Source organism: Dendropsophus ebraccatus, chromosome 2 (genome assembly GCF_027789765.1).
Source record: "Dendropsophus ebraccatus isolate aDenEbr1 chromosome 2, aDenEbr1.pat, whole genome shotgun sequence".
Taxonomy (NCBI): Eukaryota; Metazoa; Chordata; class Amphibia; order Anura; family Hylidae; genus Dendropsophus; species Dendropsophus ebraccatus.
The window spans coordinates 64,114,741-64,141,442 of record NC_091455.1 but is presented as its reverse complement, the minus strand read 5'-3'; the positions used below and the strand labels follow the sequence as shown (position 1 = coordinate 64,141,442).

At 39.7% G+C, this 26,702-nt stretch overlaps 1 protein-coding gene across 1 annotated transcript in view; it reads right to left on the bottom strand.

Moving 5' to 3' along the window:
* Positions 1 to 26,702, bottom strand: part of CDH2 (cadherin 2) — a 231,529-nt gene that overhangs the window by 26,488 nt on the left and 178,339 nt on the right. Inside the window, exons 4-8 of the mRNA XM_069957672.1 lie at positions 19,354 to 19,497; positions 16,563 to 16,718; positions 14,794 to 14,938; positions 12,616 to 12,788; positions 10,282 to 10,419 (exon numbers count right to left, since the gene is read on the bottom strand). Of these exons, the coding sequence (XP_069813773.1) occupies positions 10,282 to 10,419; positions 12,616 to 12,788; positions 14,794 to 14,938; positions 16,563 to 16,718; positions 19,354 to 19,497 (756 nt within the window). The remainder of the gene's footprint in view (positions 1 to 10,281; positions 10,420 to 12,615; positions 12,789 to 14,793; positions 14,939 to 16,562; positions 16,719 to 19,353; positions 19,498 to 26,702) is intronic.

The window sequence follows — 26,702 nt, the reverse complement described above, 5'->3', positions numbered from 1 at the left end:
GCAACAGAGAGCTCTGCAGGACGTACAGCAGCTGATATGTACTGGACAAACTTGAGATTTTTTTATAGAAGTAAATTACAAACCTTTGGCACTTTCCAGCACCAGTTGATTTGAAAGATTTATTTATTTATTTATTTGCTGAACTAGCCCTTTAAGATGTCACACGCTATATATTAAAGTTAGCCAAACCCATCCCCGAGGTTCTAAGGTATATGGCAACCTCCCGACTCCACTGAAAGATGATGTCAATGAGAAGAAGAGTCAGGCACATTAGTTTCCTTTCTGTATATGCTGGTGAACTTGTCACCAGACAATAAACTTATAAGAAATACTGGGAGATTTCAGCTCTGAAGCCAGAAAACTGTGGCTAATAATACAGCTATGGGCTACGTTCACACATCAATGATGTCCGTGTTTAAAGGACATTTATAATTAAATGGCAAATAATGACCGTTACGTCAAAACAACAGCCTTTATTTTTAATAACGGCCGTTATTTGCAGTTAAATGGCATCTGTCTATTAAAAACGTCCGTCATTTTGACGGTGTGTGAACATACCTATGGACAATAATAATGTACATGCTCTGTCTTATGAACTGTATAGGAGAGGTAATGAAATGCTACACAACTGTTTATGTAACCTACAAATGTATATTATATGTAGTTAAGATGTTCTCTACACTGGAAAGGAGAAACCTAATGAGTCTTCAAAGTTCCTGTAAATAACAATAATGGGGCTAATAATCCTGATAATAATCATCCTGGCAGAATAAATCCCAGTGATACGAGAGAGAGAGAGAGAGAGAGAGAGAGAGAGAGAGAGAGAGAGAGAGAGAGAGAGTGATCCGCCACCCTACTGTTGTGCTTTGTTATCCGGCAGAGATTTGCTTTAATATTCTCCACTGAAACTCTGAAAATGGATGAAACTTTAAAGCTGAAAGCGTTGATGCCAACGTGTGTCAAAAACTAGACAGATCTACAGGTTTAAAATTCTAACCACATGCAAGTGAAGGTAAATAGAGAAGAAGCTGATTATTGTGTATAGCAGTGGTGCAGCGTAAGAAACAGGTTCCAAGGGGAAAGAAGTGCGTTTGTCATGTAATGAATAAATCATTACAAGTGTTCCAATCTGAAACAAAGGTATAATAAGGCTTGAATAAGAATAAGCGCAGCCGGCAAGGCCTATGATTTATTTAATATTGTTATATTAGTATATTTCTTATGTATCCATGAAATTAGCTTGAAAACAAAGGAGTCATTTTTTTCTGGTAACTTATGAGGGTTATCTGCTAGCTGACTAAGAGCTGACTGTCATAGATGTGCTCCTGTTTAAAAAAAAGAAAACAAATTTCCACCTGTTATGGAGCTGAAAACATCCTTTTTTTGGAAGCTCTATTGATTCTAATCGGGCCTGCCTCCGGAGCTCCATGCCCGGTAATAGAGCGGTACCGTGCAGGGGAACAGGGCGGCGGTTAAAAACAAAACAAAAAGAACGCAGCACACAGCATTCCCACACTGATGCCGGTCTATTCATGTAAAAAAAACGTGATGTACCAGTGGTACATTCGCTTTAAATAAACATAGTGAAAGTAACCTTACATCAGATGGAGTATTGTCTGGTTCTCCAATAATCTTCTGTGTTTTTATGTTACTACTTTTTAATGCACCATTTTAATTATTTATTGTATTTTTCTGGGTCTTGTGAGGTATAGAAAAATATATATCATTATTTGAGCTGGAGCCCTGGATGTGAAAAATGTAGCTCCAAACTCTATAAATCTTAGCCATGAAATTACATGATACTATTTTCGCTTCCTTTAGGCGTCACTAGCAGGAGTTTACTGAATACGCTTTTATGCTCTGTAAAACTCAGTGTCTGATTGACAGTTTTAAAACCTATAAACTAATCTGTGCTACAAAGATAAACTGGTCCTACTGTGAAAGGCTATTTATGTATAGCATATACCATTGTTTCAACATTTATGTGGATAAAGGGCTGTTTACATCATATTTACCCTCAAAATTCTGTCAAAAAGCATGCCGACGCATGATGTGGTGTATTGGCATGACCTGAACTTAGTCATCTAGTGGCCATATTCAGGCCATTTCTGTGTGAATACATTTACTTTATAATGCTCAGCAGGCCCTGCATTTTTCATCCTCTAAAATAAATGTATACATCTGGCAGATTCCGTGGTCCATCCAAAGAAGAAACATGTCAGTTGTTAGGGCTGATGGCGGAATCCGCCCGACCATAGAATGTAGTCTATGGGACGGCCAGATTAAGCGGGAGTGTGCACGGAATCCGCCAGAGCTTATCTGCGTGATTTCCTCAGTCTGCTTGGGCAGGAAAAGGTGATGTGCAGCTGACAGCTGATTAAAGGAAAGGGTTGCGAGAACAACCTGGAGATATTTGTGCAGCCAGGGCCGTGCAACAAGCTCTGTAAGCAAGCCAATGCCGTTTGATGTTACACTGCAGGTCAGGCTGTGTAATATGTTCTCTAGGGTACTATTATACTGGCTGATCTTTGGGCAGATGCTGACAATTAGTCATGTTAATAGTACAGTAATCAGCATTTGCTCTTCAATGACTGATTGGATCTTTTGTGCAGCTTAATAAATTCATCTTTGGTGGTCGCACATCGCTCTGTATAAACAAGTGATGTGCGGCCATCAATGACACATTGAATGGGCTGCACAAATAATAATTATGCCTTGTGATGGCACAGCCAATGAGCAGCCATTAGAGTTTAGGGCTTGTGTAAAAGGGCCATAAGCTACGGTACTTTTATTCAATGAATTATCATGGTGCACAAAAGACGCTCTTAAAAAAAAACACTGTGTTTTCCTAGTCACTGTACATATGTATATTAAGAAGAACACTGACATCTTTAAACATCAACTTACACTAATGTAATGTCATAAGTCAATGCCTAAGATATTACAGCTTTACAAGGATAATATTAATCCTTATGGCACTCAAGGGGTTGAAACTTGAAAGCAGATTTCGTTACAAACCCTGAAATCAGCAGCTTAGCGATTTAAACTGGGTGACCCTTAAAAGACCAGCTGCAGAATGGATTTGACTCAGAGAGTGCAGCAAATAAGTAAAAAAAAATGAAGGGCAGAAGAGGAAGAATCAAGTCCATCTCCTTCTGTTTGGCTGTCTCGGAGATCAGACAGATTAGATGTGGTTTATTGATTGAGGGCTTCTTATTTTATTAAAGACGAAAAGCAAGCCTCACACCGGCCCTCAATGTCTGTTCTAGTCTGTAAAACATTAGTTATGGTTGCACTTAATATGCTTGAAAGAGGTGAGTGCTAACAAATGGGGAGGCATAGTGAAGCGAGTTCTAATTCAATTCATTGTAATGTCATCTTGAGGAGCCACTGTCCAAATATCAGTCAATAGGTTTCTGTTGCAAATGAGATTCACAAGTGTAAGGGGCTGTCCCGCTAAGAGTGTGTTTCATTTTGCAGTCAATACATGCTAAAGAATCTCTTCAGGCAACTTCATTTCAGTTCTAAATCGATCAAAGATAAAACCACACTAATAATAATAATAATAATAACAACAACAAAAACCTGAATCACAACCCCTTTTAAAACAACAAAGAATGAATACAAATGCTAGCTATTTAAGCCCTATTACCGTACATGAGGCGACTGAGCGGAGCAAACGAGCGCTGTCGGCGCTGCTCCTCGTTTCCCGCTCACCGCCAGAGCGGGTGAGTACAGGGGGAGCCGCGGGGAGCTGCGGCGGGGGGCTGCCTGGGTGATCGCTCCTATTCCGTGGAGCGACGCCAGCAGATCGTTGCTTTCATAGTAGTTTGCCTTTCAACATGTTGAAAGACAAACAACATCAACAATCAGCCAACATTGTTCATGTCGGCTGATCCTTGCCTTCTATTACACAAGACGATTATTGGTCGAATACAGCCGATAATCGTTTTGTGTAATAGGGCCTTTAGGCTATGTTCACACACCGTCAAAATGAAGGAAGTCTTTATTGGATGGTGCCATTTAACGGAAGTTATTTTAAAACAAAAAAGGATAAAAAATCCCATACAGCAGCACATAAAATGCCAATCGTTCGGTAATTTGCCTCTATAAGTCATCCTAGAAGAGAATAGATACCTAATGTGACATACTGTATGATGGAGCTTCTATAAATCTGTTGCCAGATTTAAAATGAACAGTGCAGCAAGGTAACATCTTCCAAATAAGTTAAAAAATCTAGATGAAATGCAACAATTTACTGCATCTGTGCATTATAATGGTATGTTCACACAATGTGTTTTGAGGCGAAAATACAACAATAAATAATGATCATGATTTTTCCTTATTTTACAGAGGTATTTTGTTGTTTATTTACTGTGTGTGATCATGGCCTTATATGTAAGGGCTTGTTTTATCTGTTTTTTGGGTTGAGATTTTAAGGACTGCAAGCAAATACTAGTTTTCCATAGATTTTTTTTTTTTGTCTCATGATACAAGTATCTAAATATACAATGGTCACCCTGGAGCCAATTAATATTGTAACTTGAGGGAGCACTGTTGTTAGTTCTCCTGGCCCCATCCTTGACTTTCTCATTCTCATTGTTTCTTATTGGAATGACATACAATATAAAAAGATACCAAGCATTTCGGTCATACTGATGAGATTTTACATTTGGCGGAAGCGTTTCTTCCCTAGGGCTCTAAAGCAGATAATGTATAGATACTCTAATGATCACAGCTTGTGCCCCATGGGGCCCAAATGTGACTGTACAGACACTGAACAATAGCCTTGGGGACATGTTGGGCTTACTGAGTGATATTTTCACTGGGATCACTTCTTCCAGTTTGGTGTAATGATGAAAACTACTTCCCTGGTTACACTTTACAAATATCAAAGAATGGATTTAGTTTTCCTTTATGATAAAAAAAGTGTCTATCTACCATGGAAGATCATCAGTCTCCGTGTACGTATATAATATACATAAATCTTTATGCATAGAAGTAACTTTGTACATATATTGCATTATGTGTTTTATTCTGTTCCTGCACAGACTATAATAAATCACAGAGTTACACGTCCAATGCTGCTGGTTGTCACTGGAAATAGTCTGCAAGGTCGACAACTGACATATCTGGTACAGCGCCTATAATTCTGGGATTTTATTACTACATAGGATTTAGTGCAAAGACTACACTTCCCAGCATGGAAGGCCCTGTGCCTGAGGTGTCCACTCTGAAGCCTGCAGGAGTGTGAACGCAGCTCTGGACTATGATATAGGAAATATAAGAAGTAAAATGTATTTGCATAGTTTAAGATAAATTAGGGCTAGGTTAACACTAGGCAAAAATGACGGCCGTCTTTCATTACAACGGCTGTCATTGCAAGTAACGTCCGTTATTTTTTAAATGACAGACTTTTTGCAAACATTTTTACACTTATTCTGCATTTTAATAAAACGATTAAAGGTGAAACTTTTGAGTTAATTGTAATTATTATTGCAAGAATCCCGGAACCATGACTTTAGAGAGAATGCTTTTTGTAGATTTATGTCATGATCAGAGGGTTTATAGCCAAATCTTGAACTCATTTTTTTTCTCTGCTAGAGTCTATATGAGAGAGAGCTGGGAGACTTCATTATAAATAAAAAAATAAAATACGCGTGTGATCCACCTCTATGGCATTTTAACACATTTCATCCCAACGTGCTATAAAAATGACAATATAATAAACACACTTTAGGACCATATAGTAAAGAAATATTGGCCGCTCTCCTAGAACTGATGCACTATCTATGGAAATAATTTAAAGCACTTCAGACTTGAAGAAATTTCTAAACTTAGCTTAGAATATATGTAATTCCTATGCACGTCCATCATACAAAGATCCCATTTTCTTCTTAAGTGCAGCACCAGAGTGGTAGAGGTCAGGCGGATGTATGTGACATTAGAGAAACTTTTAGAGATCACTCATACTTCACAATGACTAGGACAAACAGCACTAAAGACTGAATAAAGCCCTATGGTGCCGTCTTTTAGGAAGGGCTATTACTGTCACTGTTGCCAGGAAACACAGCATGCTGCAACTTCCTAATGGTTGCTGATCATGGGAAAAAGGAAAGGAGGCAATGTCTGTATTGAAGCCTATGACACCTACGGGCCACAAAATTTCAGAAACAATGTCTTAAAGATCTTTCAATTGCACTTTCTTGCCAAAGTTTTCCTTCAGAACTGATCTTTAGGGACAGAGTTACTGACATTACCTCTTGCGATCTATACTGCAGGACTCAAAACTTTTAAACAAGTAAAACTTCACTTTGCAAAAAGAAGGTGAAAATGATTATATCTGTACTTTACTGTTCCTCTTTCTTAACCCTTAGCCAGTCTTCTGTATATATATATATATATATATATATATATATATTATTAATTCATTTGTATGTTTGATTGATTCATTTGTATGGGTGATAACCATACATCAAACAAGACATAAAAGGCTTTATCCAAGTTTCCTTATCCAACTTTTGACATGTCACAAAGAGACATAACCAACTAATAGGAAAACTTAAGTGTCTGGCAGTGGCTTACTTCCTGCCACATGACACCAACCACCGCATGTATATGCAGGAGTCAACAGGAGCAGCTACTGTATCTAAAGCATATTGGCAACTTTATTGTATAAAGATAAAACATGCCAAGTCCTCTGTTAAAGGAGAAGTCTAGCCGTTTTTTGTTTTTTTAAATCTGACAGCCGGCAAGGGGACGATTGATCAGATGTCATGACTCGGGGGAAAAAGGTCTGGCCTGGCTGATGGACTAGCCGCTCAGCCAATCAGTGACTGGAGCGGCATCCTCCCGAGTCATTGACTGGCTTAGCGGCCAGTTCATCAGCCGGGACGTGATGTGTCAGCACTGTAAATCTCTGTGTCCCGATGCTGGTTGCGCCGCTCAACACAGGCACAGGGAGGGGTAAGTTTATACTCCCGATCAAATTCCCCCCTGCCCCTGCCGGCTGCCATATTTTACAAATGGCCAGACTTCATGAATCATCAGAAACTCAATTGGTGCAGACATTAAGGGTACAGTACATCTGATGAACTACCAATAGACTAAAGATCATGGAAAGCTTTGCACTGATTTTAATTAACATTTCCTACCATATAGCTTTCTGCTCTCTCGGTGTCAGGGACAGCACAATTGGGCAGAAGGGAGTGAATCTTGGGGCAATAATTACCAGAGAACTAAATAAAGTACTATTCAAAGTTTTTTTCTGCAAATGTCCAGGTACAATGACTACATTGTTCCTTTCCAGACCTAAGATGAATTAGAATTAAAGGGTCTTATTCTGCACCCTGAGAATCCACAATTTCATTTTTAAAAAAAGTAGGAGATTGTGGGCCCAATTTCTACATTTAGTTTGAATATACTAATGTGTGGTCTTTTCACAAGCATTCCACTTCTCTACTGAGGAAAACCAGGTTTCAGATATCTTTCAGTGTTACATGTGATAGTACAACTCCAACAAATCCAGATTTGCCTTTCTACAAGGAATATAGGAGAAACAGCTTCCAAGCTTTTCGTTCCTCTATAATTAGCAAATGAGGGAATTACAGAAGAAGATCTGTGAGCGTTCCCTTAATACTGACAACTACTTCAGAGACTTGATTTAAGTTCAATGAAAAATTCAAACTTCTTAATAGCGCCATGACCTCGATGAGAGGATGAAGGTCGACCAAGGTTTACAACAGGTCTTAATGGAGACATCACTGTCTAGGAAATAGGGTGTATCATAACCATTAAAACATCCCAGTATCTTCAAGAGCTTTGGGTAATAACAAACATGAAGTGCCTACTGTAATTGTCAATTGCATGTCTGTGCTCCTGAATCCAAATTCACTTATTCTTATTGGACAAGTTCTACAAACCCAGACACTTACAATTCATCTTACAGTCTCTAGTATATCTTTCAATGCATTGAGCTATTTAACACACTCATTTCGTTATCATGTGTTCGCCAAATTAGCAGTGTAGTCTAGCATATCTACAGAATGGAAGGACAGATGTGCTGTTATGGGTAAGATCAAGTTTATAGTATACCAGATATACCAGCCAAATATTACTTGACAATGTGTGAAAACCCCCATGTAACATGAGCCCCTCCTTTCCATGCCCATTCCCCGATGATTGCACTATAGCAATTCTCCATCTTCTGGAGGATTTCATTCATGAAGATTTACTAGGTGCTTATGTGCGATTAGTAATGCGGCAGCAATGTCAAGTCAGTTGCTAGGAAAAAAACAAAGTATTTCTAAAGAGATGTAAAGATGTCCTCTAAGATTTATACTCTTTTTTTTAAAGTACTGTTTGGAATCAAAAGCGACCAGAAAATTAGAGAACAAGGCTAGCTAAGATGCGTTATAATATTTTACCCCATTAAAGTGCAATTTTTGAGTCTTGCTAAATGCTGTTTAAAATGCCATCAGTTGCTCCTCAGCAGTTCCTTGGCAACAGATTATATATTGCCACAGTTCTAATGAACAATGGAAGTTGAGGCCATTAATTGAAAGTCCTAGACAACCTCTTTAAGCTGGAATCGGACATGCAGGTTTAGTTGTAGCTTTTAGAGTGAAAGCCAGGAGTGGATCCAGAACGAAAGAAAATAGTAGGAATAAAACAAGTAGTGATACTTCTTTCCTTTGTATATATTACTAATTTTGCCTCACAAACCAGCAGGAAAAATGCTGGTATGATTCCAGTCTTAAATAGGCCTTGTTGTTCCAGCAAACTCTGCATGGATCAATATAAGAAACTTTGTGATATATCTTATCAGACAAAAATGCTTCCTTCTCCTGTTATCAAGCATCTTCCGTCTCCTTCCCTTCCTGCTAAACTGTCATGCACTCTAAAGATCAGCTACCTACAAGTCTTTGAAGGGGGGGGGGGATTGGGAGCATGAGTACAGAGAGAGAGGAAGACAGCTAAAAGACAGCTTGCAGAGCAGAAATCAGCTGGATTATGCCATATACAAGATTAATAATGGCCAGATATACAGCTGCTCCTCATGTAAACACACAGGACACCTTACCTTGAAAAGTCAACTTCACAACAAGCACACTTGACAAGGATTCTCCCATCTCAGATGTTAATGGCATATCCACAAGATCACCAATGTCTAATGTATGCATGTCCCACTTCACAGATTTACATCTATCTCTAGAATGGCGCTAAGCCCCCACCTTGTCCTGCATGGATGCCACATATAGAACTTGCTGGGGTTACAGAAAAAGCCAATGGCTGTTCTCCATGTTTTAGTAATTCCCATAGTAAAAATGAGAGTTATGGTAACAGTACAGATGGCTAGGCTATGCCTGTAACTCTCACTCACTTCCATGGCAATTACAAAAGCATTGAGTAGCTCAAATGTAATTCTGACATATTCTTAGGGATAGGCAGCAATTGCCACAAAACTTCTCAATACTCCCTGATAGCAAATCTTTGTATGGCTATGTTCATACAACGTTTTTTTTTTTAGCTCTGTTTAAAATGACGTCCATTATTTTGAGTCTAAAATAATGGATGTTATTTAGCAGCCTTTTCCCCCTTAGTGCAATGACTGGTGTTTGTACATTATTCTAGTTTGGGGTTACTAATTGCCCTTTGTGCATTGGACATCTGTCTTCTCATTGACTTAAATGCATTGACTTTGTAGTCAGTTAAATCGCGGCAAAAACAGACTTTTTTTTTAAATATGAAAATTGGCCGCCTTTTCAATATTTTTGATGTTGTGTGAACAAAGCCTATATATGCATACACTGGTATTCTGGACAAAAATTTTTTGAACAATAGCATAGATTTTTTAAACTGTGTAACATATAAATTGGTGTGAACTGACCATATCAACCAATCACAGCTCAGCTTTTATTTTACCAGAGCTGTATGCTGAGCTGTGATTGGTTGCTGTAGGCAGTTTACACCAATTTCTATTTTACACAGTTTGCTAAATCTTGGACAATATTCTTTTAAAAAAAAATGCAAATTTTAATTCCAAACCATGTATAAATAAATAACTAACAATATGCCTTCTTTCTGCAAACACACAATATTTTTATCCCAACATGTGTATAGCAAGAATGAGATCCTATGTGGTTTCTAGGCTAGGAATAAATATTCCTTTTATTTGTTTTGTATTACAAAATAGCACAAAACTAAACGGTGTCTACTTTCCAGGCAGATAAACAGGTAACTTTTGGCTTGGCCTCATCTTTGTATTTTTCGGGTACTTACAGTCATTGACGTGAACTCTGGAGGGTTGTCATTGACATCTGTCACAGAAATGACAGCAGTTGCTGTGTTTGAGAGACCATATGTTGGATTTCCTTCCATGTCTGTGGCTTGAATTATTAATGTATATCGCTGCACTTTCTACGAGACATAAAATAAGTATCAGTATTTGTCTGAAGATCATGTCGGCATTTTTAAAAGAACATTTTAAAAGAACTGCGTAAATTGTGTATGATAAACATGCTGAGTTATGATGTTTAATGCCAGGAATACCAGCTGTCTTGCCATGTTTAATCACTGTGCCATGATAATACCTGCTAGGCCCTCTGCTTTTATGGACAACGAATAAAACACAGCTATAACTTTTGAAAATATTTGCTGGAATAAATTCTGTTGAAACATTTGGGGGTTTCAACCAAATATAAAGCAGGAATCACATTTCCAAGGAAGGACCTCAGAGCCCTGAAGGCTTGTTATTTTTCTATTCAATTACACAACTATTATTGTTGATATCACCTTTAAGTCACATTACAGAGAAGTGCTTTGTGCTCTTACTAAAGGACGAGAAAAACTTACATGAAAAAATACTAGCAAAACTGGAACACAAAAAGAATGCAGAAGTCAATTTACTGACTTTCTAATGACTAACTATAGAACGACATCAAGAGACTTAGTTGGTCTGGAAAGCTTGCTATTTCTCCTTACCTTTTCAGTTAAAGGGTATCATCTACTGAGGACTCGTAACTTTTTATCTTTTCTATCCACTGGCTAACATGGTACAAAGATATTTTTCTCTTTATAGAACAATATCCACACTAGCATATTTTTTTCATACCTAGATGCACTTCCTACCACTGGTTCAAGCAACTTGAAAGGTAAGACAGATGTAAGTAAAGCTTACGCTATATTAGAGTTATGCAACCTTCCAATATTATTCAGCTGTTCCCTGATTTTTAATATCTCAGTTTCCTGTCAGTTTATGGAAACATTCTTTTTGTTTATTCATTTACATTGACAGGCTGGAATTTTTGATCTGTATCAAATTTCTGGACTCTGCTTGTGCTTATATGATGATAAATTGCCCCATCAAATGTGGGAGTAAGCCGAAAGGGGGTCATACACCTTTAATAGCTGCTGACCAAACTATTTTTTGCTCAACAGTTATCTCTCCCGTCCTGCCCATATATAGGGAATGTTCAGCATTGCTGAGCGTTCTGGTGTTCTGTTTGGGGAGGGGTAAGCTGCAGACAGAGAACTCTTGCTGCGGCTTATCTCTCAGAGAACACATAGGACGGCGAGTAATTTTCCATCAGTCCCGACCCTTATCTCCATCGGCATCATCATAAAACAAGAATGTTTTCATTCAATAACAGGAAGAAGATATCTTGAAAACACTGCAGAACTGAAATGTCTCTAGTGTTACAAGCTGGCAAAACTTTGTGCAATTATTACACTTTATTGTGTATGACTAAGAGGTTACATAGTTACATAGTTAGTCTGGTTTAAAAAACACGTCTAGAGATGAGCGAACCTCGAGCATGCTCGAGTCGATCCGAACCCGAACTTTCGGCATTTGATTAGCGGGGGCTGCTGAACTTGGATAAAGTCCTAAGGCTATGTGGAAAACATGGATATAGTCATTGGCTGTATCCATATTTTCCAGACAACCTTAGAGCTTTATCCAAGTTCAGCAGCCACCGCTAATCAAATACCGAACGTTCGCTCATCTCTACACATGTCCATCAAGTTCAACCAAGGCATGTACCATTATTTAAAAAAAAAAAAAAAACTGAAAAAGTACAGGTGATTTCTTGGGAAAGATTCCTAGCTCTAAATAAGTGACATAACATAATTAAAGGGGTTGTCTGGGCAAAAAAAAAAAAAAAATGCAGGATAGCAGGAGGTGGTGTAAACACAAATTATTTGCACCCATCCCCAGTCACCCAACAGCCACCATTCCCAATCCCCTGCTGGTCTCCTCTAACTCCCCATTCCTGTGACATCATGTCACCACAAGAAAGAACTGCTTGCTCAGCCAATCAGTGGATGTAGCGATATCCAACCTTAATTCCTGATTAGCTAAGTGGGCAGTTCCAATGAAAGGAGTTTTTATAAAAAGCTGTAAATGTTTCATTGGGAAGGAGGAGGGGGGGAGATCGGGGACCCAACATATCAATTAGGGAAATAGAGCCCCTGAACAGTAAAGGCTCCACATATCCGTGTCAATGATATAAACCATGCTATGTACTAAGCTAACCTGATTTTAAAGACTCTTCTACACCTTTACATGTATGACTACCATAGTTGGAATAACTGTAATGCTAAATAACACGTTACCTCTCGATCCAGTCCTGCTGCCAATGTGATAATATCTCCGGTCTCATTGTTGATTGTAAACATGTTTGAGGAAGGTGTATCTGGGGTCTGGGACAGGATTTTATATCTCAGCATGCCATTAGGTTGTTTGGCATCATCTCCATCAATAGCAGTAAGAGTCATAACATAGGATCCTAAAGAAAATTTGGAGCGAAAAACAATTAGTGTACAATTTAAGTTCCTTAGTTATTCTAAGTTTCTTATTTCTATTTGTGTTTAGGAGGTTTGGGTACCAATGTGGACGTTATTACAGTTGCATATATTATTGGATAGCTGCTAATGCCATGTTACCCTTGATGTACCTGTTGACCTGTTAATTCATGATTTGCACAATTGTCTTTTTCTTCCCGATTCAAGCTGAAATAGTGCTGCAGCTTGGTTTGTCTCCTCGCTTCCCCTTCCTAACCCTTATGTGGTGCACCGCATGTGTGGGATTTCCAGACAGGGCTTGGAGCTAAGCTAAGACCTGTACATCAATCAATGAGAGAAAAGCAGGGGAAGCAAAGCGAAGAGGCATTCCACTGTGGCACTTTAGCAGCTTGGCACTGCCTTTTTGACACTTGAATGAGGAAGAAAAAGATGATGTTTGGACCCACCAACAGCTGCATCAAAGGTACAACAACTATCTAACAATCTATGAAACATTATGCCTCCTATAAAGCTTAAAAGATTTCCTTTAAGGTAAAGGGACTGTACCATCAGACCTGGGCTGAAGCACTGGAGGCGGGCCGACCCAACCCCAGTGGTAGGAAACCCCTGCCCCTCTATGACACTACTCCGCCTCCAGGGCTTCAGCCCAGACCTGATGGTACATTCCCTCCAAGGTGTATCACTGCCCAACTAGTAAGAACTGCCATCCAGAAAATGCTGAATAGAATGTATACCATATTAACTAAAAATACAACACTAAGACTTAAAAGGTTGAATTAAAAGGTGTTTTTTTATACTGACAAAATTTTAACATGCTAAGTAAATTCTTGCTATTTTTTAACTTCTTCACAAAAATGTATCACATGAAAACAAGAGAAAGGTGACATTATTTCTGAAGAATATAATTAGCATGTGGCACTTACGTTACCACCTGCCAACACATTGAAGTGTGTGAGAGAGGAATTGAAAATGCTGTCATGAAAAAGAAAGATTTGAAGGGGTTATCCATCCTCCAGCTAGGCCATCAGCATTATATTGGCAGGGGCCTGGCTCCCAACATCCCTGGTGATCAGCTGTTTGAAGGGAAGGGTGTTGCGGGGGATCATGAAAGTGCTAAAGCCTCTTCAATATTAATTCTTGCCTATCCTGATTGATGTATTATTAGTAGCTGCTTGTGAAACATGCTACAGTGCAGCCCATTCAAGTGGTTGGAGAAACTTTGCAGTACCTTGAACCGCTGCTACATATAGTTATATATAGTACATATAGTTATTACTACATTACTGTGATGCAAGGATAAGTAGAAATAAGCATTAAATATGTTGTAGCCCCTTCAAACAGTGGTGTCACAAGGAAGCCAGGAGTTGTACCCCTTAAAACCTAATATTGGTTACATACCCTGAGGATGGGCCATCAATGTTATAATGCTGAAATACTATAGCACATAGTATAGAGAGGATAGGCATGATAAAAACCATGATTTCAAAGATTGTTGGGGGTTTTTAATCAACAGCTGCCCGAAAGTTATACATATTTGTAAACTACTTAAACTCAGCTGTTGTATGTCCTGCAGGAAGTTGTGTATTCTTTGGAGGCAGACACAGTGCTCTTTGCTGCCACCTCTGTCTGTCTTAGGAACTGTCCAGAACAGGAGCAAATCCCTATAGCAAACCTTTCCAGCTCTGGACAGTTCCTGACAGGGACAGAGGTGGCAGCACAGAGCATCATATGTGACTGGACAGAATACACCACTTCCTGCAGGACCTAGGTCCTACTCTGTGGATAGTAGGTATGTTTTTATCAATGGAATATCCCTGTAACTCATCGCTGACTAAACTATAAACACTTTAAAGGAACGGATAAGCTGCAGAAAAACTTGACTTTGGTTCTTCAGACAAGGTTAAAGATAGAAATTTTACAACTACACAAGAACCAAAGAAGAAAAATTAAGACAAAAACAAAAATGAAAGCTATACATATTTTTTTTACCTGGCTTTGATCCTTCGGAAATGCTACCGTTCCAGATTTGGTGCAGGAATTCCGGTCTGTTGTCATTCATATCTATTACATTGATCACAATGTCTATGGGATTTTCCACCTGGTTTCCATTTACATCTACTGCGTGTGCCCTCAGCTGCAAAAACAATTTTATATGGCAGTTCTTGGTAGAAATATGATGCAGAAGATTACACTGTGCGTATGGTTGTCCCAGTGATACACTGCTATATCCTGTCCCAGATGAGTTATTTAGAAATATCAGTGAATCTGCTGTCAATTCAAGCACAGTAACTACAGAACTGGATAATAGATGCTCTGAACAAATCTTCTCTTTTATGCTGCATTCTATTGCATTGTCATTTTGTGCTCGGTATGATCACTAGACGAGCGTATTTTATGATAAAGAAAACAGTGCGCTGAAACAAGAGGGTGATATGAGAAATTGGAAGGAAAGCAGAAACATGTATGCAATATATAATACACCGTCTGTGAAGACTGACTGCTCTTGGAGATATGATGGAACCATGGTTGATGTCACAGCATTTTTCACACTTGGTGCTCGAGAATGTAATCGATAGAAGATCCAGTGTCAATCTAAACTAAATGACATATGATTGGAGGCAATGTAGGAAAGTGGGTAATGTGAACTCTGTATTACCGTAGCCTTTCTGACACTAGAAAATTCCCTTTTCAATGGCTTGGTTAAACAACAATTGTTTTCTAGAAGACAGAGTTCTAGGAAAACAAACCTGCCAGCTGCTGCTTTTTGCGACTTGGTATACTAGCACAATTGTTATAATGTGTTCTGAAAAAAGAGCACACAAAAACTTTTGATCAACTTCAAAGGTCTACGTGCCAACTTTGGCTGCGACACTGCATACTACATGGCAGCTAATGAAAGTAAATCTGGGAATCATGTGACACAAACACATTTAGTTTTAATAGCCGTGTCTCGGGCAGCACGATAATGTAATCTTTGAGTCTTAAACCCTCTAAACCTCACTCCACAGAGCTGTGGTTTTTATCATTCATATGTGGTTTGTAACGTCATTCGCTATATGTGACTCTCTCATGTTAGGATATACAGTATCTGTGCTATACACCAGTAGTTCTAAGTCTGGATCAAAAGGAGTCGTTTGGATGGCTCCACCCACTTGCCAACTCCAAGTTTCTTGTACTGGAACTTGTAACACGTATGTCCTCTATTTTAGGTTTTCTTTGCTGTTCTTATGTGCTCTTAAATGGGAAATATAGCCTAAATCATTTTTCTGACAAGTCATATACAGTAGATTTGAGTAAGTCTTCCAAGCTCCAGAAAATCAATGGCACTTAGCTCCAAACATTGTATCGGAGATTTCCACTGACAGATCGTACTGTAATTGTCTGTCATGTTTATATGACATGTCAGACAAACGACTTGCATTTCCCCTTTAAATAAGTGATGGTGGCAGCCGGGGAGCATAACTAGGGCATAGAGCACAAATGCCTGTAATAGTTTGTTTCTTTTAACATTTGGCATAATAATGTGTATACTTTTAGATGACACATTTTTATCAATGTCTTTCATTCTACTGTGATACATATGTGTATGTTAGAACTCCCAGATCCAAACTAGGCTGTGGAAAGATTGATCTCTAGCTAATAAAGGGAGCATAAGAGCAAAAGGATGCTTACATATTCTATCTATAAATCCTGACCTAGGTCCCTCAAGTACCCAAAATCAATAATACTACAGCTGACATATTAAGAAGGATTCTTACATGAAAAACAGCAATCTGTTCCCGATCCAAAGGCTTTGTTACAGAGAGTTGTCCAGAAATGGGGCTGATAATGAACACGCCAATGGGGGGCTGGTCAGCCCCTGGACCCGTCACACTGTATCGTAGGGAAAGGCTTTTATCACGATCAGACCTGATCTGTGGATCAAAAGAGTTAAAATAGTGAGAATATTCTGAAACACGAACAGAAATGATAAAAAGTAAGGAGCAATTCACATAGCTCACATCCACAGAGTAGATTGCGGTGTGTAATGTTTCTTCACTTAGGCTGGGTAGGGAAGGGAGCTGCTATAAAAAACCACAAGCCCTCCGGGCACTGTTATAGCGTTTCATTGCAGCTCCTGCCTGCAAGATATTATGTTCTGGTCTCAGGATAAAGGAGCATTTTTTAATTGTTTCTATTACTGCAGTCATATATGGATGTCAACCGGCGTAGCTAGAATATATGGAAGCATAACAGCGACTGCGCTACCTTTTCTGTCCCATTGTGCACCTTTCCTTGATCCCTGTAACCAATGGCTAGTGTCACTCAGGTTACCATGGCTATGTTGATGAATATCTAGATATAGCAACTAGTATTGTATTGTTGTTATTTTTACTTGTTATGACAAAAACAACATTTGTATGATGTATAATGGTAGAGAATACAAATTGTACATATGCATTCATACGTGTCCCTGGATGTAACCCTGGCAACTAGAATTAAAGGCTTCAGTTTATTAGAAAGCGCAGCATATTCGGAAGAAAAGGCCTCTATTACAATGCTAATTTGTTTACTATTTCATAACTCAACAGTTCATTTATAAACAATACCCTTTAAGGAGAAGTCCACTGGCAGCAGTCAGGGGCAAGGGGGAGCATAATGAACAAGTGTTACCTTTCCCCGTGCCCCCCATGCGTCGCATCACAGGCTCCAGGATCTAATTTTCCCTCAATTTACAACGTCATCACGGCAATCCATCAGCCAGGCTGGGAAAAATGCCCAATCCAACCGATGGAATGCCCGCTTAGCCAATCAGAGACTGCAGCAGTGTCCCACCCCAGTCACTGATTGGCTAAGCGGGCAATCGGCTGAGTTGTGATGTTGCTGGAGCCAGAGATCCTGGGAACGGATCCCGAATTTGTGAGACAGTGCTTTGGAGGCATGGGGAAGAGTAAGTTAAAGGGGTGCTCCAGCGTGGGGGCACTTTTTTGGGGGGACCGGGGAGGAGGTGGCTGAAATAAAAGACGTCCACTTACCTCCCCGTTTCCAGCGGCTGGTCCCGCATCACGGCGCTCCGGTCCCCGGGCGCTTCCGGGTGTCTGACGCCGCCCAAGACGCTACGTCTCAGGGCCGATGAGACACTCAGTGAAGGAGGCGGGATCCGAGCGGACTTCAAACGGATCCCGCCTCCTTCACTGAGTGGCTGAGCGGACCTGAGACGTCACGTCTCGGGCCCGCGTCAGACACCCGGAAGCGGCCGGGAACGGGGCACCGGAGCGCCGTGATGCGGGACCCGCCGCTGGAACCGGGGAGGTAAGTGGACGTCTTTTATTTCAGCCACCTCCTACCCGGTCTCCCCAAAAAAGTGCCCCCCCCCGCCGGAGCCCCTTTAAGATTGTTTATGATGTTCCTCCTAGCCGCTGCCTCATGGAAATGTTGAAATATAGCCAGAATTCTACTTTAACAGCCAGCCAGTTATGATCTCACATTACGAGGCCATGTTCTCAGCCGGATGATCTTCACTGCCGCCGAATTCGGCGCTGCACACAATGGAGCGTGCGGCCGGAGCCGCACGCTCCATTGTGTGCACTGATAATGAATCCTTTGTGTGCACTGACAATGACCTTAATGAATAGCGCCCGCAGAAAACTGACATGTCAGTTTTTTATGTGGAGCTGCTAGGGATCCCAGCCGGAGTGTATACTATGGGGGAGATTTATCAAAGGGTGTAAAATTTAGACTGGTGCAAACTACCCACAGCAACCAATCCCAGCTCAGCTTTAGGCAGTGCTGAAAGGAAAGCTGAGCTGTGATTGGTTGCTGTGGGCAGTTTGCACCAGTCTAAATTTTACACCCTTTTATAAATCTCCCCCTATGTGTTTACACTCCGGCTGGGAGTCCCTCAGCTGCAGCACTGCATGAGTTCCATAGTAATCACGGCAGTTATTTCAAATTGGCAACAACGGCCGTGATAACTAAGGAACTTACATAGTGTGAACGTAGCCCTAATCTGTATAAAACAATATGAGGTGATCAGGTTTCATGTTCAGTTTATAACAAAGTGTCCCAGACCAATGTACTTGCTTATACAAAGTTAGAAAGTGGATCACTGCATAAAACATATCTACAGTCTCTACTTGCTTTTCTAGTTATTTTGCATTTCAGTTGCTTAGGGAATAGAAGAATAGAGGTGGCACACAGTACAATTCATTGTCATTTTTTACTGTATTACTGCATCTGTAGGCTTTTTTTTTTATTTAATCCATTACAAACAGAATACTGATTAGGTGGGTTAATAATTCTGACACAATTGCCGCACTCCTTTACAATAATTAATAGAAAACTATTATTATTTTTTTCTCTTCTTCTTTTCCTTATTATTACATCCATGACACCACCTCCCACAAAATATCCATGGAGTGTCATTAGCTATTATTAGAACAGCTAAGAAATTGGTAAGGTTTATGCGGATATTTAAGTGTTCTGGGAATTAGCTATGCGCCATGAATGCATGTTGTTGGTGGTTACTGGGGAAATGCTGAAAATAAAGCTCTTCATTTTAATACTTACTCGTACTAATTCCTGCGGAAATGATCCCCTCGAGTTCTCCGGTACGTTAATTGGTGGAATAACCCAGTCTCTTTTCTGTCGTTGTAGAAAACCATTGTGCTTACGTTGTGGAGGAAAAGTAATTTCTTTGACTTCAAAAGAACCCTGCAAAATGGAATGAAGAAATATAAGTTAATATTTTGCTTAATTGGAAAGGGCATGATGGAAACATAAGGGCGCAAATATGAATTTTTAAAAGAACTATCCGTGGAGTTTAAATGTACTTGAAAATCACCAGTTAAAAGCTTAATCCAATTTATATTTACGCTGAATGGATGGATCAGAGACAGAAGAGAAAGCTCGGGCTTGTTCCATATAAGGGCCATTATTGATTTTCTGATAACTTCTGTGTGCATAGTGATTCCATTTTCCGAATAAATGGTCTCTAGCTTAGCTTCTTTTCAGTGCTCTCTTCACTGTTTGATACATGCGTGCAATAGAACTTGGGTTCATAAAAGATGTTCATTGCGCAATAAAACATCTGCTTATAAGGGATGTGTATCATTGTAATTCTACCTCTGGTACATTAGGTCGCGCAGTGCAGATAACTGTGCCGTGTTGCTCATCTACCTCCCTGATGTCTGATTCAGAGAAAGCCCAGGTAGTCAGACTCCTGCAGTCAGGATGGATCAGGCAGTACTGCTCTAGATAAATAACAGCTCTCAAATGTCTTTTCCTACTTATAAATTTAGGTAAGAATCCTATATAAGTGATTGATATTACTGTATGGAGAACAGAGAGAAACATGCAAGTATATATTTGTAACTTTAGAAGAAGGATAACGTACTGAACGCCTCACACTATATTTACTCTCGATAACTCAAGAAAAACAGAATGACTTTCTTGGAAAGGTGCACAATACTTTACCGCGCTGCCAATCTGAACACACTGAAATTTCTTTCATCCCGCAATTTTACCTGCCATTTGTTTCTAGCGAAGAATACTTGACAAGCTGTCATCTCGTAACATGGGTTTAGCAACATCTTTCTAAGTATTTTATTTTACGCTGAGTACTAGTTATATGTCAGTGTTTAAATCCAGAATATTTCAGATTTTAATACCTTTCAGGATATGTGGATGATGGACTAAATGAGTTAATCTACTATATAATGAAACATTGGCATACACTATAGTATGTAGAGATATGTGGAAATATTTTAGCTTCTAGATGTTCTGTGATAGTTTGCCTGTCCTTGGGGCTATGTTCACACACGCTGTTTTTTGAGCCTCATTTTGAGCCATAAATGAATAAGAAACAGACCGAAAGAAAAAAAAGGCAGAAAAGTTTTGTATGAACAGAAACTCATCTGAATAAGGCAGAAAAAATTTGTGTGAACATAGCCTAAGGCCCGGTTCACACTACGAAACACTAGCGGAACCCCTCCATATGGACTCATCCTGGCCTATGGCAAGAACCCACTTCTGTTTTTTGGCACCTCAGTCTTATCTTATGGGGCACTAGATCTCATAGATCTCTTATTACATTCTCTGTTCTAAAAAAAAATAAAAAAGTATGAAACAGTGTTATATGACAACCCTGAATAGCTAGGACACAGAGAAAGGCGATTTTGGCACCGAAAACGTAACTCACGTTAACTTGGCACAGACATGTTATTTAAAGAAAATGGGGGAGATTTATCAAACATGGCGGAAAGTGAAATTGGCCCAGTTGCCCCTAGCAACCAATCAGATTCCACCTTTCATTTTTCAAAGAGTCTGCGAGGAATGAAAGATGGAATCTGATTGGTTGCTAGGGGCAACTGAGCCAGTTTCACTTTACCCCATGTTTGATAAATCTCCCCCAATATGTCTCCACTTCAGGTATGCCTACCTTAGTAATGCTTACATTCTTCAAAAATCAAAGGGATTGTCACATTATAGATGCTCTTCCCACATCTTGAAAATATACTTTCCAAGATGAGGGGGTGGATGTATGTCAGGATCATTGCATACATATGAAACCACACCTGCACATAATGTATATGGCAGGAATAACACATGGCAGTTTTTTGGGGGAAACCGCCACTTCCATTTTTGTACCAAAGCCAGAAAAGGTTTCAAATGGAATGCAAAATATTAAGGGAGGACCTGTACTTCTCTTTCCTGTTGGATCCACTTCTGGTTTTGGCACAAAAACTGCAGTGGCAAGTTTCTAAAGGATTGCCATGTGTGATCTCAGCCTAATAGCTGCACAATGTTGCTGCTACATCAAGACTCAAAATGCAATGATTGGGGCTTACAACTGCCCCAGTGGATATAAATTCTCAAACTCTGCTCCCTAGACAACCCCTTTAAGGGTATAAACACACACACTGTATACGCAGCGTATATACTGCTGCGATACGCTGCAAATATGCAGCAAATACGCAGCAGATACGCAGCAGATACGCAGCAGATTAGATCTAAATAACTGAACAGCATCAAGTCTTCACCATCAAATCTGCTGCAGATGTGCTACGTATCTGCTGCGTATCTGCTGCATATACGGTGTGTGTGTTTGTACCCTTAAGGATCATAATAAAAAATAGTTACTTTCATGCAAACACAGCACAACCCTGTCCTTAGGCTGCGTGTGGTATTAAAATTCATCTCTATTTACTTCAACAGAACTGAGCTGCAAAAGACCCAAACTGAGGACAAGAGTGGTTTTGTTTCTGGAAGAAAGTGGCCATGTTTTTCTGCTAAATAGATACCATATGGCACTGTATGGCATCCATGTAAGGGATCTTTTAGGATCTTTTTAATAGCTGTTCATGATGTTAATCAAACGCATAGCCTATAGGTGATGGATATATTAAGTGGATGCCCAACGGTGGCATCTGTCTCTTATAGGCCATAATGGCATTCGTTTAACAGACACTTCTACAAGCAATGGATGCCAATGGTATGCATCTATCACAGCCACTGTTTATTGCTGTTACCTGACTACACATTATATGGAGGCCAAAAGCATAGTTATACATCCTCAGCTGGATTAACAGTGGGATGGTACAATGCAAAATAGACATGACAGGAAAGCTTTAACACAGATGATCAGGTGCTTCATCTGGGAGCCATATTGTACCATAAAGGATATCTCAAACTTTCATGTATCTTATTTTAAGAATAAGTAGCATCAATCATTTTCTATGGGTTTTGGAAGTCCACAAGATGAGCAAACAGATGGTAAATCAAAAGCATTGACAGCTATGTTACTTACATACCTGCTATATATTGTATATGTAATAACTGCTTAGTGACTAACATAATAATTATAGGATATACGCACACCCATGTAGATAAGATGTTTTCTGAAAACCCACCTACCAACTTAACAGCAAAGCAGTGGGTCAACACCTCCGTCACTGAGATGTGTGCTATAAAATAATAGCCTGAGCCACTGTGTTATCTCATCTGTGAAACCACATTATTCTGTACGGATCCTGAGGCGGCAGAAAGTTAAATTAAAATAACCCGATAAAATAAGGTAACCCAGGCCAGATTGATGTGATACAGCACGCAATAACTATCAGCCTATCTGTACACTCTGTCCATGATCCTCATAGGTGCAAGCTTGACTTCGCTGCGGTTCTGAGCAGCTCATGAAAAAAGTGCTTGAGGGAAGCTCTCAGGAGTAGAAGAAAACATAGATCTTGATGAGAGTGTCATGCTAAGAGACAGAGGTGAGGGAGAGGAGGTTAGATTGATGTGTAGAGGCCACAGTAAAGGGATCAATATTGTGCCTATCCAGGGAATAGCTAGATGAGTAAATGTATGAGGATGTGGGGAGCGCGAGAGAGAACAAGACAAAACCAGGGGTCAAAGTGCAGGATGAAATACACATCATTGGGCTGTTTTCCTGCATTTTCTGGTTTAATAACAAACATACAAAAATAGAAAAGTAATTCTCTATCGTAATTAACCGGTGAAACATTTCTCCTGGTAACTGAAAACAAGAGAAAAGAGGAAGAATTGCTTCATATCTGAATGCAGTAGATCTATGGTATAAGCACAGGCGGGGGAACCTTAGACACACACGTCAGCTATGGCTAAGACCTTTGCTTCTCTTCTGGATCCCTAGTGTTGTTGACTTTGCCTTGTTTGACGCACCTTGAATGTTCTAAAGTAACTCAAGAACAAGATGTGCTCAAAGTATTCAAAGTGTTTAGAAGACAGGGTGTACTTAAATCTAGATGTGTCAATTTATAGCAACTAAGACTGCAAGTCCATTAAGTTCAACCTTTCCAAAACTTAGCTGCTCAATTCAGAGGACGGCGAAAAGAAAACCTCAATTGGTGCAAATTTTTTCTAATAGGTAAAAAAACTATTTCTCCCTGACTTCCCATGACTCAGATCATTTCATCAGCGCTTAACATCGTTCATGACTGCACTAAAAAGAACTCTATGGCTGGGTTCACACTATGTATATTTGAGGCTGTATTTGTGAGGCTGTATAGCAACCAAAACCAGGAGTGGATTGAAAACACAGAAAGGCTCTGTTCACATAATGTTGTAATTGAGTGGATGGCCATCATTTAATGGCAAATATTTGCTGTTATTTTAAAACAACGGCTGTGGTATTGAAATAATGGCCGTTATTTACTGTTATATGGCGGCCATCCACTCAATTTCAACATTGTGTGAACAGATCCTTTCTGTGTTTTCAATCCACTCCTGGTTTTGGTTGCTATGAGGACCTGACATGAGGACCAAATACAGCCTCAAATATACATAGTGTGAACCCAGCCTTAAAGTGTACATGTGGCTTCAAAAGAGTCTTATACACCAGCATAGTTTTGTTAGTTTATCCCTTCTGAGTGGCAACTTCATGCTACTGAGGAAGGAGCTGAAGCTAGCTCAGAAATGCGTCTAGCTATTTGTGAATAGAGCTGTCAATCAAACACCATTCAACATCGACCCACTGCTACTACACCCAGCATAATACAGGGCCAGAAATCAAACTATGCCACAGATGGCCACAAGGTCCAGCGAACAGACATACCCTACCATGTGCTATGGAGCAGTATTAAAAACTCACGGCATCATCATTTATAATCAGTGTCAATACAGTAGGGTAAAGATCTCCTGCCTTACTTCGTTCTGTAGCACACTGTCTGTAATTAAGGATTGTGCACAGAATGCGTGCCCCCATAAAGGGGTACGATAGATGTGCACACCACTTCAACATATTCCTGCAATTTTCCTGCAGAGACAAACATCCCCATATGATATGTATACACTCTGCACATTGTATCCCCGTACCTGTCATTTGTCCTGGCCTATCTGTTACTAGAGGCAGATTTCCCCTAACAACAGGCAATGGACAGCAGCTTGAAGAGAGAGACACCTAGTGGTCACTTTAGAGCTGTTGTTCTGAGGTAAGGAGTCATTTTTAATAAATAAAATTATTTACAAACACTATAGGAATCACATTATAAAAGTGAGCGTTGTTTAAAATGACATTTATTGCTCAATATCAAATATGTGTCATCCTGGGACATTCTGAGCTTTGACTAACTGTAAAGAACTCTTTCCTACACTACTCTTTGCTGTTTGAGTCTCCTTTCCCATTGGCCCCATGCAAACTTTTGCAATGATTTAGTAATGTGTCAGTATTGACCTTGTATGTTGTTATATATGTTAATAAGATCCTCTGTGAAACGTGGGGAAAGATCCCTGCAGTAGTCCATTAACAGACATCAAAGTGACTGTTCAAAAGACTCGGTTGTCCATTGCAAAGGCTGGAACAAACAGTGGAATGATCCTATCCTAATGCCATCACTGAGAATCATTTTGTCATTTTATCAGACATTATTCTATCATGTTACACTGACAGAACAACCTCTTGTTTTCGTACAGAGTGTTCACACTTAGCAGCTCATGGTGATCCTTACAGTGCAGTAATCATACAAAAGCCTGGCTTCCTCCTATATGCCATAGTCTTTACATTTGCATCTAAAATGTCCAGAAGCATCCTTATCAATTCAACCCACAGCTCGCTGTTCATATCCAGTATAGATTTCCAATAGTGGAGATTTACATGAGATACAGAAGCAATGCAGGGCTATGCAGGACATGGATTACGGCAAAAAATATGTGTGTTTGTACGTCTGTGTAGGAAGGGTTTGTCTAGGATAGTAGACTATACAGGGTAATTGGCTTCAGCAGCAGGGGCTGCTGAACCCATACCCCCATAGCCAAAACAAGATCGCACCCTTTACCTAAACAAGGAGGGGTGAAGCTGATGGGGACCGCCATGATGAGGTATAGTTCAGGCAGTATGCAAGTAATGACATGAAAGAGATGACACTAAAATACTTTTTTTTTTAGTACAGCAGTAGGTACATCTATTTGGTAAACCCAATAAAATATTCATAACTAGGGCCTGTCACTCCAAGGGAAGTATTTAAAGGGGAACTTTTTTTTTCTTTCATATCATCTGATAGCAGAAAGTTATATAGATTTGTAATTTTCTTCTATTTAAAAATCTTTCAGTACTTATCAGCTGCTGTATGTCCTGCAGGAAGTGGTGTTTTCTTACCAGTCTTACACAGTGCTCTCTGCCTGTGACAGGAACTGTTCAGAGCAGTGGAGAGTTTCTATGGGGATTTGCTTCTGATATGGACAGCTCCTGACACGGACAGATGTTGCAACATAGACCACTGTGTCAGACTGGAAAGAAAACTTCATTCCTTGCAGGACATACAGCAGCTGATAAGTACTGGAAGACTTGCGATTTTTAAATAGAAGTAATTTACAAATTACTTTCTAACTTACTGTATAATTTTCTTACCAGTGTGGCACACACACCAAAAAAGAAACGCCCACTTGCCTGTGTGGCTTCAGGACTCTATTACATTGCCATTGCTCCCAAACACTAAATACTGCAGTTACTGAAACAATTTATATAGTACATTTCCATGTGGCACTAAAAGCGTTACGGCAAAAATGTGATGGAATCTTATTCTCAAAGGAAATTTCCATTTGTTTACATGATTTCCATAACACTGTATAAACCGAGCAGCGTACAGAGCATTCACAGCTTATTATGTATTACCAATGTGATAAGGGTAATGCTGTCACATACAGAACAGCCACAGGTAGAAAATCAGTGATATTTCCCACTATTGTAGTATGTAGTGTGCTAGTTCTTAACACGAGGGGGGTGGATTAAAAGTAAGAAATACATCACGCTTCCTGTTCTCAGTTCTGCACAGGTTCTGCACAAGGGCTGAACCTTTCATTTGGGTCCTGTAATGTTGTCTGGACTGTATGTGTTCTTATGTTCTCTATGGTGCTACTTCCCCCATGTATTGTGCAGCCCTATCATG